The sequence below is a fragment of the Rana temporaria genome, chromosome 1 (assembly GCF_905171775.1).
Source record: "Rana temporaria chromosome 1, aRanTem1.1, whole genome shotgun sequence".
NCBI lineage: Eukaryota > Metazoa > Chordata > Amphibia > Anura > Ranidae > Rana > Rana temporaria.
In genome coordinates this window covers 452,614,581-452,632,174 of record NC_053489.1, presented here as the reverse complement: position 1 = coordinate 452,632,174, position 17,594 = coordinate 452,614,581, and the positions used below count along the sequence as shown (strand labels likewise).

At 41.1% G+C, this 17,594-nt stretch overlaps 1 protein-coding gene across 1 annotated transcript in view; it reads left to right on the top strand.

Annotated features, from left to right (window-relative positions):
• The first annotated feature begins 5,989 nt into the window (after positions 1–5,989).
• The window catches only part of EREG (epiregulin), a 28,249-nt gene continuing 16,644 nt past the window's right edge, over positions 5,990–17,594 (top strand). Inside the window, exon 1 of the mRNA XM_040327740.1 lies at positions 5,990–6,432. Coding sequence (XP_040183674.1) covers positions 6,390–6,432 — 43 coding nt within the window. The 5' untranslated portion in view covers positions 5,990–6,389. The remainder of the gene's footprint in view (positions 6,433–17,594) is intronic.

Genomic DNA, 17,594 nt, shown 5'->3' with positions numbered 1-17,594 from the left:
AGGCAAGGATGCACAAGGTATTAGCATTAAACCAGGTCAACACAAGATTCGATTAGGGTCAGTAACACTGCACGGCCAAAAACGTTGTTGTAAAATTGAAAACAGATTGATCCTTGGTCGGCCTGAAAGACACAGGATCACATGTATCAAGGGTAAAATTGGTAGTTTGTGCCTGGAAAGGGGATTGTACAAACACAATAACTGGTCCTTTCATGGTAGGAAAATATTTCTGTGGAATAAAGGCAGGGTAGCACACCAACTGTGCCATGGTACAGCATTGATTAGTGAGCATGGTGAAAGGTGAGTGTTCCTAGAGGACATGGTTTATTGAGACACAACTTCACCTCTTCCAGCATCAGCTTCCTTCAGGGTTTTTGGCATTTGGTCACACGATACAGTGCCTTGAAAAAGTATTCATTCCCCTTAAAATTTTCCACATTTTGTCATGTTACAACCAAAAATGTAAATGTATTTTGTTGGGATTTTATGTGATAGACCAACACAAAGTGGCACATAGTTGTGAAGTGGAAGGAAAATGATAAATGGCTTTCAAAATATTTTACAAATAAATATGTGAAAAGTGTGGCGTGCATTTGTATTCTTTGTAGAACCTCCTTTCGCTGCAATTACAGCAGCAAGTCTTTTTGGGGATGTCTCTACCAGCTTTGCACATCTAGAGAGTGAAATTTTGTCCATTCTTCTTTGCAAAATAGCTCATGCTTTGTCAGATTGGATGGAGAGCAATTTTCAAGTCTTGACACAGATTCTTAATTGGATTCAGGTCTGGACTTTGACTGGGCCATTCTAACACATGAATATGCTTTGATCTAATCTATTCTATTGTAGTTTTGGCTGCATGTTTAAGGTCATTGTCCTGAACCTCCACCCCAGTCTCAAGTCTTTTGCAGATTCTAATAGGTTTTCTTCTAAGATTGCACTGCATTTGGCTCCATTCATCTTCCCATCAACTCTGATGAGCTTCCCTGTCCCTGCTGAAGAAAAGCATCCCCACAACATGATGCTGGCACCACTATGTTTCACAGGATGGAGGGTTCAGGGCGATGTGCAGTGTTAGTTTTCCGCCACACATAGCATTTTGCTTTTAGGCCAAAAAGTTCCATTTTGGTCTCATATGACCAGAGAAACTTTTTTCACATGTTTGCTGTGCACCCCACATGGCTTCTCGCAAACTGCGAATGGGACTTTTTATGGATTTCTTTCAACAATGGCTTTCTTCTTGCCACTCATTCCATAAAGGCCAGATATGTGGAGTGCACGACTGATAGTTGTCTTGTGGACAGATTCTCCCACCTGAGCTGTGGATCTTTGCAGGACCTCCAGAGTTACCATGGGCCCCTTGGCTGACTCTCTGATTATTGATCTCCTTGCCCGGCCTGTCAGTTTAGGTGGACGGCCATGTCTTGGTAGATTTGCAGTTGTGCCATACTAATTTCATTTTTGGATGATTGATTGAACAGTGCTCAGTGAGATGTTCAAAGCTTGGGATATTTTTTTATAACCTAATCCTGCTTTTAACTTCTCCACGACTTTATCGCTGACCTGTCTGGTGTGTTCATTGGCCTTCATGATGCTGTTTGTTCACTAAGGTTCTCTAACAACCCTCTGAGGGCTTCACAGAACTGCTGTATTTATACTAAGATTAAATTACACATGGGGACTTGATTTACTAATTAGGTAACTTCTGAAGGCAATAGGTTTTTCACTAGATTTTAGTTATCGGTATCAGACTAAAGGGGGCTTAATACCAATGTATTTCTGAGCTGCAGATGATGTTGGTGCTGGAAGACTTACCTCTGCCAGAAGCTGTAATTACAGTTCTGAAGGAAAATAAGGTAGCTACATACATGGCTGCAGATTTCTGAAAAGAGAAGTGTTTTCACTCAGGGGCACACACCCAACATATCTTATAGGTACTAGAACATGGGGTAAATGCTTCCCAGCCTGCTATAAAACCCCTTCCCTGACATGAATTTAGATGTCAATCTGAGCTCATTTAAAATTCTTACTTTGAAGTAAATAATGGGGGAACTAATGCGCAAACCACACGAAATAAAACCAATAGTCTAATAAAAATAAATGAATAAATGAACTAAGCAGCAGCCACAACTAAATAAGTGTTTGCACACTGACAGTAATGAATATAAAGGGGGAAACAAATTATCATTTGTTGTCTAGCAAGCGCCATCACACCCCCTTTGTATTCATTACTTTGAAGTAAGGTAACTGTTTAACCCTGCAAATGGTAACCTCATGATATTTGGCAGATTATTATTTATTATTATTATTCAGGATTTATATAGCGCCAACTGTTTACGCAGCACTTTACAACATGGGGGCAAGACAGTACAGTTACAATACAAATCAATACAGGAGGAATCAGAGGGCCCTGCTCGTTACATCCCATTGACAACGTCCAATGACGAAACGCGTCTGGGAGGATGTGCGGTGACGTCATCACGTCAGGAGGAAGGGCTCCGCTTTGCATGTTCGCCGGCCGGCAACAAACCTTTTTAAACAAATGCTCGTTATTCTTTTATCAAATGTGAGTAATTTTTTTTGGATTACTTTTTATCAATAAATGTTTTTGCTGTACTACGCTATGTCTGCTATTTTCCACTTATGATTCGTATGGTGGTATCCGGTTACACGTGTGGGAGCTAAGGGCAGATCTGATCCAGGGATCCTCCCCAAAGGCCGCGGCTGGGTCACAGCTGACTGTTGTCTAGCAACATCCCTCTGGTAAGCTGCTTTACATAAGTGGTGGCGGGCTCTCACTACAGGAGTGTGCAGTGGATTCACATGATGACCAGCGTATTCTGTGTACAGCAAGATTTGGATCTAGTGGAAGGAATTTAGACCTCCTTTTTTTATTATCCAGTTCTTTATAGGACGTGTGCACCATCCATTTATTGGTTTTGGACTGAGTTTTCCCTACCATCCAGATTCATTATAGGGCTTGTGCACCACCTGTCTATTCAAATTTGGACTGAGATTACACCCAGTCCGGGTTCTACAGCGCAGCTCAACCCCCCTTCTTTTTCCTATATTCCAGTGCATCTGCACATGAGCTGCAGCTTCCCTCATCTATTGTTTTATTGTGTTTATCTATTGGTAATAATTCTGTTCATGCATTGACAAGCGCAGTTTTTTTCTTTATATTTCCCTGCTCGTTATAGCTTACAATCTAGAAATAAACTTTTCCTTAAAGTGATTGTAAAGTGTAATTTAAAAAAAAAAAAAAAAAATGTCATACTTACCTGCTCTGTGCAGGGGTTTTGCACAGAACAGCCCTAATCCCCCTCTTCTCGGGTCTCTCCTTGGTGTTCCTGGTCCCTCCCTCCTGATGAGTGCCCCCACAGCAAGAAGCTTGCTATGGGGGCACCCAAGCCAAGCCAGAGCTCCCTGTGTCCATTCAGACACAGAGCCGTGGCCTGGCTCTGCGCAGCCCCTTTTGTTCTCTTTACTCATTGGCTCACTCAATTTGATTGACAGCAGCGGGAGCCAATGGCACCACACTGCCATCTTAGCCAATGAGAAGGGAGAGTCTCGGGCCAGCCGGGACACTCCTGGAACATTGCTGGATCGAGATAGGCTCAGGTAAGTATTAGTAGGGCTGAGTGGGGCTGTTGCACACAGAAGACTTTTTATCTTAATGCATAGAAAGTATTAAGATAAAAAACCTTCTGACTTTACAACCACTTTAAGCTTTAAGCCTCCTTACACATGATCAGAAGATTGAATGAAAAATACCGCTTTCGAAGCAATCGTACAATAAGCTGTTAGCACACAGCTTTTGAGAGCCAATCACGAAAGTTCATGCAAAATTATCTGAAGGGACAAATGCAAAAATGTTCTCGTACAATAACAGAAGGTATTATTTTCATTTAATCAGTACAGTTTTCATCCAAAAATTTTGTGTTACCAAGACGGCGCATGTTCAGAAACGTCAGAATACATTACAATACAATACAACACATTACTCACTTGCAAAGTTGTATTCTATCGTACGAGAATTTTAGCAACCTCTCTATTTTCAATATGAGACTAGCATTTGAGACTTGCATCATTGTGTGTACAAGGCTTTAGTATCTAACATTCAGGATTTGTCAAGTTCATGGCTACTGTTTATATGAATAGATGATGTCGATGCCTGGAATGTCTCAAAACACACAGATATGCATGCTTATCTAATATGAAATAGGTGAACAAGTATGTTGCGCTTAAATGAAATAAATAGTAAATAAATAATATAAACAAGTGAGTCCAAGAGTCACAAGTGTGACACAATAGTGAAAGTTTGAATGTTGTGTCACCAACTTCCTCCACCTTGTGCGACCACCACCAAAAAAATAGGATGTGCCCTTACCAAAGAACGTTAACTACCTATTATGGGGGGTCAACATAGGCTTGTATGTCTGGAAACACTCCATGTCTGTAAAGAGGTCCACTCAACTGAAACTTCAATTCACCATGGGGCAAAACATCAGGTTTCTTTTACTCCAACTGTGACATCAGGTCATATACCCCAATAGAGAGACAAACGCCACAATAGTGTAAAACCTTCCTTGCTCCGGAAGAAGTCCCATTAGCGACGAAACCGGTCGAGCGACAGCGCCATTTCCTTTCATCGCGTTTGGAAAATTTTCCTCTGAAACCACTGTGTCCAGTACATGCTGTTTTAATTGTCTTTTCATGTAAGTGCCTTCATTAAATCCTGGTAAAAAAGGTTTTACACTATTGTGGCGTTTGTCTCTCATTTGGCGTATATGACCCGATATTACGGTTGGAGTAATAGAAACCTGATGTTTTCCCTGGTGGTGGATTGAAGTTGCTGTTAAGTGGACCTCTTTACAGACGTGGAGTGTTTCCAGACATACAAGCCTATGTTTACCCCCCCGTGATAGGTGGTCAACGCTCTTTGGTAAGAGCACATCGTATTTTTTTGGTGGTGGCCGCAGAAGGTGGAGGAAGTTGGTGACACAACAAACTTTCACTATTGTGTCACGTTTGTGACTCTTGGACTTACTTGTTTATATTATTTATTTACTGTTTATTTCATTTAAATGCAACATACTTGTTCTCCTATTTCATTTTTGTGATCGTATCTAACTTGATTGTTGCAGCTGCAATTTTTGTTTCTGTTTATCATAAACGCAGTTTATTTTCGATTGTTTTTTATCCAATATGACATACTCCTTAAAGCGGGGGTTCACCCTAAAAAAATAAAAAATAAATTCTACCATGCCATCCAGCATACTAGCGCGAGCTACAGTATGCCTTTATTTTATTTTTTGCGCCGCACTCACAGTTTAATCCATTAGTTAAGTTTCATTAGTTAAGTAGGCGTTTCTATGCAGAGGGGAACATGATTGACGGCCGGCTATGGCGCGTCACGCTTCCCGAAAATAGCCGAAATAGGACTTGGCTCTTCACGGCGCCTGCACAGTCAGCTCCTAGTCTGTGCGCTGGCGCCGTATAGCGCCGTGAAGAGCCGAGTCCTACTCCGGCTATATTCGGAAAGCGTGACGCGCCATAGCCAGCTGTCAATCATGTTCCCCTCTGCATAGGAACGCCTACTCCCCACGGGGAGTCTGAAACTAAACTAATGGATTAAACTGTGAGTACGGCGCAAAAAATAAAAATAAAGGCATACTGTAGCTCACGCTAGTATGCTGGATGGCATGGTAGAAACTTGTTTTTTAGGGTGAACCTCCACTTTAAATGACTTAATTTAATTTTCCAGACAGCTCATTAACAACTGATGATTTTGATGTACGTCATTATCTGTAGTAACTAGGCATATACAATAAAATAATGCTTGAAACGTTAGTGGGAAAAAACTCATTTAGTGCTGGGTAGGAAAAAGTTAATAAAGCCAGTGATATGGGTGAGACTTTCAATCTAAGACTGGGTGTGAATAGTCATAGAAGAGGATGAGGAAGAAGAGAAGAAGCATATTTCTCACTACCTGCAACCGCCCACCGCCCTGTCAAAATTTTATTGCTCTCAGCAAAAACATGTGTTATCAAGAGGTTTACTCCATAACTTAGGAAACTTCCGCTGGTGGGCTGAAAAAAAAAAAAGAAAAAAGAAAAAAAAAATCTCCTCCCTCATTGTTTGTACGTCTGCACTGGAACTGGAGCCAAACCAGGACTGGTTGTATAAATGACTCTGCGGCTCAGAGGTCACAGCAGAACTGAGAGTAGCATTCCAGGGTGAGAGGGAAACCTGCCTGAACATTGAGTCTGATTAGTCATTCCTCTGAGCTCTGTAGCACTGCTTCATCCACAGGCTCTCCCAACTCCTTTACTGCCAGCCAAGAACAGACTGACTCAAGGGTTTTCAGCCTCTTCCCATCAGCTGACGGCATGGATTGTTTCAGGAGGATATCCAGTGTCATCATTTTCCTTAGTAAGTATGCAATGCACCTGACAGCTGACTTTTATACGTTTATATTCCTTTTGTCATAAACCGTAGAATGCCACCATACCTGGTGAGCGCCATTAATTTAAAACATGTACATAAAATTAACTTAATTTTTTAGAATAAAAATTATGACTAAGGTACAGAATAAAAATTGATTATAATATCACATACATGTAAAAACCATAACAATTATTAACATTAAAAAGAGGTCTAATCCAATGTCATATTCTGTCATTTTAAAGCAGAGAACAATTAAAAGCACAACTCTTTAAATAATAATAAGGCACAATTAGTATTTGCAATAGTTTAAGTGTTATACCTACTATTTATGATCGGTGCATTTAAGACTTATTTCTCCATGAATGTTAACAATTTCATTATTATGTACGGAAGTTCTGTATGCACAATGTGTGTACCTACAGAAACTGGAATATATGTTTTTTTTTTTTATAATAGCTAAAATAATATAGTCCTTGTCAGATACTCAGTTCAGTAGTGACTTTGGCAAAGTGTTCTGGTATTTCAGTAACTTTAGCATCAAATGCACATAACCTTTCATGACAGTATAGCGCCACTTTCCCTTTTTGCTAACTCAGTAGTAGTAGTAATATTAGTGCTAATAATACTACTGTATTAGGAAAAGGGGAATGAGGCTGCTTTATTGTAAAAAGGTACGATTTGCACTAAGAGTACAGTGCATGAATATTCAAGCTCCCACTATACAAACACATGTAGTTATGGACTAACCTGTAACTGAGAGAAATATGGAAGCTGTCATTGCTGACGTAACTTTCTTTAAATGCTAGTTGCTATGCTTCAATACTTTGTCTGTCACTGAACAAGTATCAGTGACAGAATGATACTTGCCACATGTTTCCTCTGAGTCATTGAGTGAAGCCAAAGGCAGCCAGAAAACTAGCATTTTTTATCAGGTCGACACCATCCTGTATATCGTTACATAAAAAAATGCTCAGATACAATAGTCAGATCCAGCTAACGTGTCTAGCCTTCAAACCAAGTCTATAGTCAGCTTAATACTGTATTGCTTAAAAGCATAACAACTTCCTCTTATTCTTTGCAAATAAAACATACATGCTGCAATAAAACTGAATGATTGATTGATGTCCGATTCAACAAAATGACTGAATTGGACAGTGATTGAGCAAGACGAAAATGGCATGGCCGAGCGGTGAACCACATATAGTGCTGGTTTATTTCTGCCCAATTTGATTGGTTGTGGCAGAATAAATTTGATCGTACGTGGTTGATCTATAGGTCTTGTTTTTTTTACCTTACATGTAGAGTGATCATAAATGATTCATGGGCAGGAAAAAAGCCATTGAATGATTTTGTATGATCCTTTTCTCTGATATTACCAATAGGCTTGGGTCAATCAAAACCACTATTGTTCACTTTTAGGTGCCATTTTTGTCTCGCTCATGTCTGATTCCTTTGTTTTTTCGTATCGGAAATAAATTGTTCCGTTTGAATGGAACATGTATGGCCACCTACAACATATAAAATTATTTTGAACTTTGGTCTGTGGCGCAATCTGAAAGCAATTGTTGTGCTTTTTGTGTGTTTGCATATATATATATATATATATATATATCAATCTCAAATATTTTACTTTGCAAAGACAGTGTTTGCTTTAGAGCCGGTTCACACAGGGGCAGCACAACTTTGCGTGGTGACCTCAGCGCGACTTGAGCGTGAACCACAGCGCGACTTGGAGCGACTTGAAGTCGCCTCTAGGACAGGGGACTTTTCCAATCAAAGAGTAATCAGCTCTATGGGAGGGAGGGGTTTGCCCAGAAAACTATTTTTACTTCCTGGAAAGTTGCTTCAGTTAAGACAGGGGATCCGACTTGGAGGCGACTTCGATTAAAATCAATGGGTACAAGTCACCTAGAAGTTGGATTGAAGTAGTACAGGAACCTTTTCTGAAGTCGGAGCGACTTTAGTAGTGTACATTCAGAGCCGGTTCACACAGGGGCGGCACGACTTGGGGGGCGACTCGGCCAGGCAACATGAAGACGACATCTAAGGCGACTTGCAAAATGACTTCTGTATAGAAGTCAATGCAGGTCGCCCCGGGTCGCCCCTGAAGTAGTACAAGAACCTTTTTCTAAGTCGGAGCGACTTGCGTCGCTCCTATTAGAACGGTTCTATTCACTAGAATGGGACGCGACTTGTCAGGCGGCTTCGTCGCCTGACGAGTCGCCCCAGTGTGAACCGGCTCTAAGATGGCTCCCATTCACTTCAATGTAATTTGACATGTCGTGCGACTTGGGGCAACTTGAAGTCGGATCCCAAGTCGCCCCTGTGTGAACCGGCTTTAACAGACAAGGTGACGCTGTATTTATTTTAATCACCCAATCATATACGAGTTAAACTTTTTTTTCTTTGCACATGACTGAATGCTCAGTGTGAACACATCTTAATATATTCATAAACATTTACTATGCAAAGTTAGCATTCTCTACTCCTTTAGTAAATCTCCATGCTTATGACTTGAATAGGGTGCAAAGGAATGCGGGGAAGCCACTAAATGTATTTGCCTACCAGGGACGTTGCATTTCAAGTTCCAATGTGCAAGGACAGATGTGCTTGTATACCGTGTGACTGTAAAAGTATCTGCAATTCAAATAGAGAAACATTATAGCAATGTTTCATAGCAACAAAGTAGCTTAGAAACAAAGCTGGTTAGGTTGAAAATGACAAGTTGACGAAGGTATAACTCATAAAACCTAAACAAAAAAAGTGATCTATCAGTGTCATTTGACGCCTCCTAAAAGCGTGCACACACATTACACAATACTGTGATGTCCATTCACGACTAAATATTTTCTGAGGCATGACAGTGCTTGACAAAGGTGTCAAGTCTTGCTTCCCATACATTCTTATTCTGTGCATTCTTAAACTAGGTGTCATTTTTCTACATGTCTGGGATAAGCCTGTGATGCAATAAAAAAAAAAAAATGGGTGCAGCATATAAACAAAATTTGTATTTTTCGCTAAATACCACTTCTTTTTAGTGTAATGTCTATCTGAAAGTCATTTTTGACATGATTTTCACATGTTGCTTTATCATATTGCCTTAGTTGTATTTTGTACACAGATTTATAAATGTCCTCTCTGCTGGCCATTTTCTTGTCAGGGAATGTGATCAGAATCCCTGCTTAATGGCTGCTGAGATAAGCTCAGTTAGCATTATAGAAAGTTTTTAAATTTTTTTTTTAGTCAGGCCAGACATGACTTATATAGACCAGTACTGAGAGTTGCAGTCAAGTACAATCACTGGCCCAGATTCAAAAAGCAATTGCGTCTGCGTAACCATAGTTACGCAGCGCAATTGCTTACTTGCGCTGGCGTTTCGAATGCTCCTGATTCAGGAACCTCGTTACGCCGACTGCAGCCTAAGATATGACTAGCATAAGGCTCTTATGCCAGTCATATCGTAGGCTGCATTCTTACGATGGCCGCTAGGGGGCGTTCCCGTAGTGGTCAGCGTATAGTATGCAAAGTTTCCGTTCGTCGGGTTTCGCGTAAGGCTGCTCCTGCTATTAGCAGGGGCAGCCAATGCTACGTATACCCGTCGTTCCCGCGTCGCGAAGTTTACATTTTACGTCGTTTGCGTAAGTGAATCATGAATGGCGCTGGACGCCACCTACGTTCACTTTGAAGCAAATGACGTCCTTGCGACGTCAGTTGCCGCAATGCACGTCGGGAAAGTTTCCCGACGGAGCATGCGCACTACGTTCGGCGCGGGAACGCGCCTAATTTAAATGATCCACGCCCCCTACGGGATCATTTAAATTACGCGCCCTTACGCCGGGCATTTTTGAGGAGCGCCCACGCAAATTACGTGGCTACTGCTTCGTGAATGAAGCGTAACGCAGATAATTTGTGGGGGCTCAGGGCAAAAAACGGGACGCTGCGCCTCCGTATGAAGTGTGCAGCGGTACCTGAATCTGGCCCACTGTGCATTACTATAAGCAAGGCATTGAATCTGCATATTGAATCAGAAAATATACCTGTTTCATGTATGTATATATTAGAAAAATATATGAACATTTTAAATAAAAAATATACAATTATATATAATTATAATTATATATAAAAAAATTATACAAAATATGGAATTTAGAAATCATTTTTTTTTCATATATTATCACTAGGAATTTGGGGAAATAGATTTTGCTGCAAAACTGCTAAATTCACTATTGGAATCTTTTTTTTTCTGACGCAGAACATTTAATTTTGTACTCATTGAGTTGCTTTTTCCTTATTTAGAATGCATGGGATTGTTGGTGTATTTACGGTAGTATTGTTTTTGTACTGTTTCTTTACATGTTTTATTTTACTATGAATTGAATTTTCATTTTCTTTATATAAAACCTTTATTTATTTATTTTTCAAAGGGATCTAAGCATAAACTGCTTTTAGATCATCTCTCTCTAATTGAAACTACACTCTGCCTATATAAACAAATCAGGAAGGAAGGAGAAGTACCACTTCACTCTGATCAGACTGTGGCAATACCATACTCAAATACAGCATAGATTTATATGTGTGAATCTAGGCACTAAAGCCTAGTATACACTATTATTATTTTTTTTCATTCAATCCAGCAGGGCTGAATTAAAAAAACTGACAGCTCCGTAGGAGCCTCAGTACTAACCATGTGATGTTAGTACAGCAATATCCCCTGCTGTGCTATTGTGTTCTGAAAGGGGGACACCCCCACCATCCCGCTAGAACACTCTGGTCTGTGCTTTCAGCCATTGGCTTAGAGCGCTGATTGGGACCTAATTGTCAGACCCTTTTTGGTCATGCCCCATCTACAGAAGCCAGCTGAATGGTTGGCTTTTGTAGTTCCAGCTGCAGTACATGTCGGCCGGTTGCTATTGAACCAGCCAATGCCATCCGACAATATGGGCCATGTGTTATAGGCTTTAGACTGGCCATACATGATTACCTACTTGGGGATCAGCTGCCGTTGTTATACGGTAAAAGGTTGGCTCCTCTGCGTAAATCACCGTAGGTGTACGGCGGCCGCTTTAAGGGCTATAGGGGGTGCGCATGCATGGCAGCCGCAATGTCCGCCGGCAACCCGCGATCGCTTCTCAGAGAGCCAGACTGGGGATCTGTCAATGTAAACATACAGATCCCTGTTCTGTCAGGGAAGTAGAGAGAGATCTGCTGTTCCTACTGATCAGGAACAGCGATCTTTCTTTACTCCTCGTCAGGCCACTTGCCCTACATTTAGAAACACCTCCCTAGGACACACTTAACCCCTTGATCACCCCCTAGTGTTAACCTGTTCCCTGCCAGTGACATTTATACAGTAATCAGTGGCTATTTTTTAGCTCTGATCGCTGCATAAATGTCAATGCTCCCAAAAAAGTGTCAAAATTGTCCGATCTGTCTGCCGCAATGTCGTAGTCCCACAAAAAAACGCTGTTCATCGGCATTACTAGTAAAAAAAAAAAATGCCATAAATACATCCCCGTTTTTGGAGACGCTATAACTTTTGCCAAACCAATCAATATAAACTTATTGCGATTTTTTTTTTTACCATAAATATGTAGAAGAATACATATTGGCCTAAACTGATAAAGAATTTTTTATTTTTTGGATATTTATTATAGCACAAAATGTTAAAAATATTGTTTTTTATTTTTTCAAAATTGTTGCCCTTTTTTTGTTTATAGTGCAAAAAATAAAAACCGCAGAGGTGATAAAATACCACCAAAAGATAGCTCTATTTGTAGGGAAAAAGGACACCAATTCTGTTCGGGTACAGCGTCCCATGACTACGCAATTGTCAGTTAAAGCAATGCAGTGCCACATTGGAAAAAAAATGCCCGGGTCAGGAAGTGGGTAAATCCTTATTGGGCTAGTCTGAGATACGCTATGCCGGCGTAAATTACTTTTTTTGGTTTGAATCCTGGAAGAATTTGTGCCGTAAGTTACGGCGGCGTAGTGTATCTCTTGCGGCGTAATGGCGCCTAATTCAAATCGGCGAGTAGGGGGGCGTGTTTCATTTAAATAAAGCGCGTCCCTGTGCCAAACGAACTGCGCATGCGCCGTCCCTAAATTTTCCGCCGTGCATTGCGCTAAATGACGTCGCAAGGAGAAAATTCGAATTAAACGCGGGAACGACGGCCATACTTAACATAGCAGGTTTAACTATACGCCACCAAACAGCAGCTTTAACTATACGCCGGAAAAAGCCGACTAGAGACGACGTAAAAGAATGCGACGGCAGCTCGTACGTTTGTGGATCGTCGGAAATAGCTAATTTGCATACTCAACGCGGATTACGACGGGAACGCCACCCAGCGGACGCCGAAGAATTGCATCTTAGATCCGAAGGCGTACGAAGACGTACGCCTGTCGGATCGAACCCAGATGCCGTCGTATCTTGTTTTGAGGATTCAAAACAAAGATACGACGCGGGAAATTTTAAAGTACACCGGCGTATCAGTAGATACGCCGGCATACTCGCTTTGTGGATCTGCCCCTAAGTGTGTGGATGCGGGACTCCTCCCATGGAGCAATTGTATTCTGACAACGTGGAGGCTTCCCCACTGTCAGCATACACTCATCAGCACATCCAGCTATAGCTGGCGGCACTGATTGAGCGAAAAATTTCCAACAGGCTGGTTGCACAGAAGTCAATTGAAAGATCGAAATTCGCCCGATCCCTGCTGAGCCGGCTGAGTTTCAATCCATTTATGGCTGGCTTTAAACTACTGTGAATTTACTTGTGACAAAGGGCAACTTTCTAGCAAACTGCATTAACATTGTTGAAAAAGATATTCCACATTCTGTTATCTATTCCCCGCAGTTGACAGTCAGTTTTGACTTTGAAACTTGTCACGACTGCTAATTCTTGCATTACCTGTATGGGTTCATTCCTACAGAGAGGTATGATAATCAGACCTAGATAGGGGTTTAACAATCTAAACCACATAAAAGTATTTACAGCCTATTTAATGAATTGTTTGCGTTTTTGAAAGATCAATCTACCTTCAAGTTGCTACAGCATCAGTAAAGGTGTATGATGTAATTTAGGCGTTGCGTGCCCCTGCATTTACAGTCCTCATATAGATAAGGAGGCATATCCAGAAAATGCCTGTAATCAGATCTATGCGAATTGCAGGTGGGTAAAATCCAGGAGTGCCCTGTTTATCTCACATTCCTCGGTACAATAAAGGAACAAAACTGAGCTAAGTTACCAGCAACTGAAAATGAACAGGAAACTGCAGTCTGGGTTGTAATAAAGCTATTTAAAAATGGCATGCAGGTGATTTAAACAGTGCCTTAAATAAATGAAGGCATGCACATACTTGTCATCTATTTCTTTTTATGTTGGTCACTCAGGCTTTCAGAACTACAACACTTCAACTAATAACAACAGGGGGGGGGGGGGGTGGTAATACTTGCAATGCAAAATCAAAGGGTTAATGACCAAAGTGTCTGGGAACCTGAATTAGCTTGATTACTAAACCTGGCTACATTTTTGGACACTGTCGTATTTAATTACAGGTTGCAAATTTCATCACTAACCAAACCCTTATTATGCATGATATAGGCCAGTTTCTGTTTCCTTGGCTGGTGCCCTTATTCGCATACCAACAGAAATCTCTACAATTGTTCCTGTAATTACCCTATTATTTGCCTTTCATAATTTTAGAACAAGATATCCCATGTGAATTCCAGTGTTCTGTATACCTGTGTTATTCAAAAAAGTTAGGGAGCCATGGCACCTAGCAACAGAACATTTAGGCACTGAATACAAAGATACAACACAGCTTAAAAACCTGTGTCAAAAATGTCATAGACAGACAACATAAAATAATTATAATACAAATTTGAGAAAAGTAGCTGGTAATATATATATATATATATATATATATATATATATATATATATATATATATATATCTATATATATATATATATATATATATATATATATATATATATATATATCTCTATCTATCTATCTATCTATCTATCTATCTATCTATCTATCTATCTATCTATCTATCTAGATCTATATATAGATAGATCTATATAGATACATATCTATATAGATCAGTGGTTCTCAACCTTACTAGTGCCGTGACCCCTTGATAAAATTTCCCAAGTTGTGGGGACTCCTAACAGTAAAATTATTTTCGTAGCCTGGGTTGTCAGCACCCAAGGCAAGACAAGTAATTTGCACCCATAACCCACAGACATTTAGGGCTCCCTGAGTCCCTTCCACTCGTACAGTATTAAACCCCCTGCTGGTACATTTTAGGATGTGCCACTGTTTCTCTTTGTTCTCCTTTCTTTCCCTTTTATCTCTCGCTATCCTAATTTCTTGTTTTGCCCCTCCCCCCCCCTTCCCTCTCTCTAGCCGTCTTTTTTGTTCTTTCTCTTATTCTTTCTCTCTTTTTTCTTTGTTCCACTCACTCTTTTCCTCTCCCTTCCATGTATTCTCTATTTTTATTCTTTCTCTTGCTACTTGGTGGTGGTGGTGGTGGGGGGGGGGGAATGGGACGAGTGGCAGTTCTGGTGGGGGGTGGGATCAGTGGCAGTGCTGGGCAGAGTTGGAATAAGTGGCAGTGCTGGGGGGGATTTCTGATTGACCAACTTAGGTGTTCTTGATCAAGGCCATCTGCTTATCTGAGAATTGTAGTGGGGACTTATAAAGGCAACTATAATCACAGGTAGTGTTACTCACTGTGTCTTCGACTTTTTGGTGTCTCGTAGCAGTGACACCTATGCCGAAATCAGCAGATAGGGTCTCCTCCAGCTTTTCCTACTTCACATTCCTCACTAGTCAGCTGACTTCTAGTCTCTGCCCCCAGCCATGCCGTGAACTGAATGGGTGGCTGCGGGCTTTAGGAACAGCCCGGCTGGGTGGCTGCAAAAAGGCTGGGAGAGCAGCGCAGGCATCAGGAACAGCCCAGGATTTGGTGACCCCTGGCAAATCGTCATTTGACCCCCGAGGGGGTCCCGACCCCCAGGTTGAGAACCACTGATATAGATCTATCTATATATATATATGTATTTATTTATTGTGATATATGGGGTAATTAGCTCAGTGGTAGAAGATTTTTTTAGTCCATGCAAGTACAAACTGTTGTTTAGGACTTGCTGGCCCAGTTTTGGTGAACAAAATTAAGGTTCAACAGAATCAGTTGCCCATGCAGGGGCTTCCACCATCGATACAAATGCTAAAAAATAATGATTAGCCTCTTGGCTCTTTTTTGCAGGACTGCTGCTCAGGCCGCAGCTTGAACTGGGCAGAGTTAGTCCTTCAGACCGGTTCACAGTACCTACTGTGCTTAAATACAGTCCATGAACCTTTCACATGTGTCCTTTCCATATCCGACAGCTCCCTGCTGCAGGGCCCAAGCCCTGACCTCTCAATAGGGGACTCTCCTGGTACCCATCTGATGTTTTCCTGTTTCCTAGCTTGAGATTACACCTGTCCCCTTACCAAAGCAGACCTGTCTCTTAATGGGAGCACCAAACTATCCCCAAGTCTTTCATTATAAGGGCTGTGCACACCTGCTCTCACAGCCAGTTGGTCTTCAAGACCTGGACACTGGGTTGGAGATTTCTCCCCTCCCAAAACCCTTAGAAATCTCCAAACTCCGGAACTCAATCCAGTAATACCAAAAGCCAGAGAAAGTTGAAAAAACTGCTTTCTACATTCAGAATTAATAATCCAGAGCTCTGCACAAACCCTGTGTCATATCTGCTTCCCTTTTCATGGTGGCCATGGCAGGGCCTTGTAGTGTCACTCTAAGGCCTCGTACACACGATAGGTTATCCAGAGGACAACGGTCTGATGGACCGTTTTCATCGGTCCAAACCAATCGTGTGTAGGCCCCATAGGTTATTTAACCTTAGGTTAAAAAAAAGCCAACTTGCTTTAAAATGAACCTATGGATTCCTAGCCGATGGGAAAAAAACGATCGTTAGTAGGCACGTCCATCGGTTAAAAATCCAGGCATGCTCAGAATCATTGAAGCATTGAACTTCGTTTTTTTCAGCACGTCGTTGTGTTTTACGTCACCGCGTTCTGACGCGATAGTTTTTTTAACTGATGGTGTGTAGGCACGACAGACCATCAGTCAGCTTCATAGGTTAACCTAGGACAACGGTCGTCCTCTGGTTAACCTATCGAGTGTACGAGGCCATAGTATACATTATATTACCTAAAGTATTGGGACATCTGCATTTACACGCACTGGTAGAAATCATTTGGTTAAGGGGGAATAATGGTGTGGGGTTGATTTTTCAGGGGTTGGGCTTGGCCTCTTAGTTCCAGCGAAGGGAACTTTTAAGGCAGGGGTAGGCAACCTCAGCCCTCCAGCTGTTTTGAAACTACGAGTCCCATGAGACATTGCAAGACCCTAACAATAACAGGCATGACTCGTAGAGGCAGAGGCACGATGGGATTTGTAGTTTCACCACAGCTGAAGGGCTGAAGTTGCCTACCCCTGTCTTAGCGCATCAGCATACCAAGACATTTTGGACAATTTTATGCTCACAACTTTGTGGGAACAGTTTGGCGATGGCCTCTTTCTGTTCCAACGTGACTGTGCACCAGTGCACAAACAAGGTCCATAAAGACATGATTTTGTTTATAAAAAACTCCTATAAAGTTTATGTTTTATTACCTGTTGATCCTGCCAGTAGATTAACTTTTTTCCCCACTTCTTTCAACAGGCCAAGTTGTCCATCAAACTTGGCAGTTACAGGGCTGGTACAAACTGTATACCAATGACAGGTTATATATCAGCTTATATTCATAGTGTTATAACCTTTACTGTATATCGAAATTAAAAAAAGACTGTTGCTATAACTATTTAAAAAACATTAGCTAAAGGTGGGTTTAATTTGTTTTTCTCTTGCTTAAAAATTATGTCCAACTACTGTACTGCGGAACTACTCTGCCACACATGGTGACAACAACACTGTTGTATAATCTCATTGTAGAACAATGTCTTCACCTTGTTAAAGGAAGTTGAAAAATGGCAGATCTACTGAAAATAAAACTAAGTTACAAAAGGAAACTCAGAAAAACAAAAACTGCTGGTGACTGACTGCATCATTTATGTATTTTTTGTTTT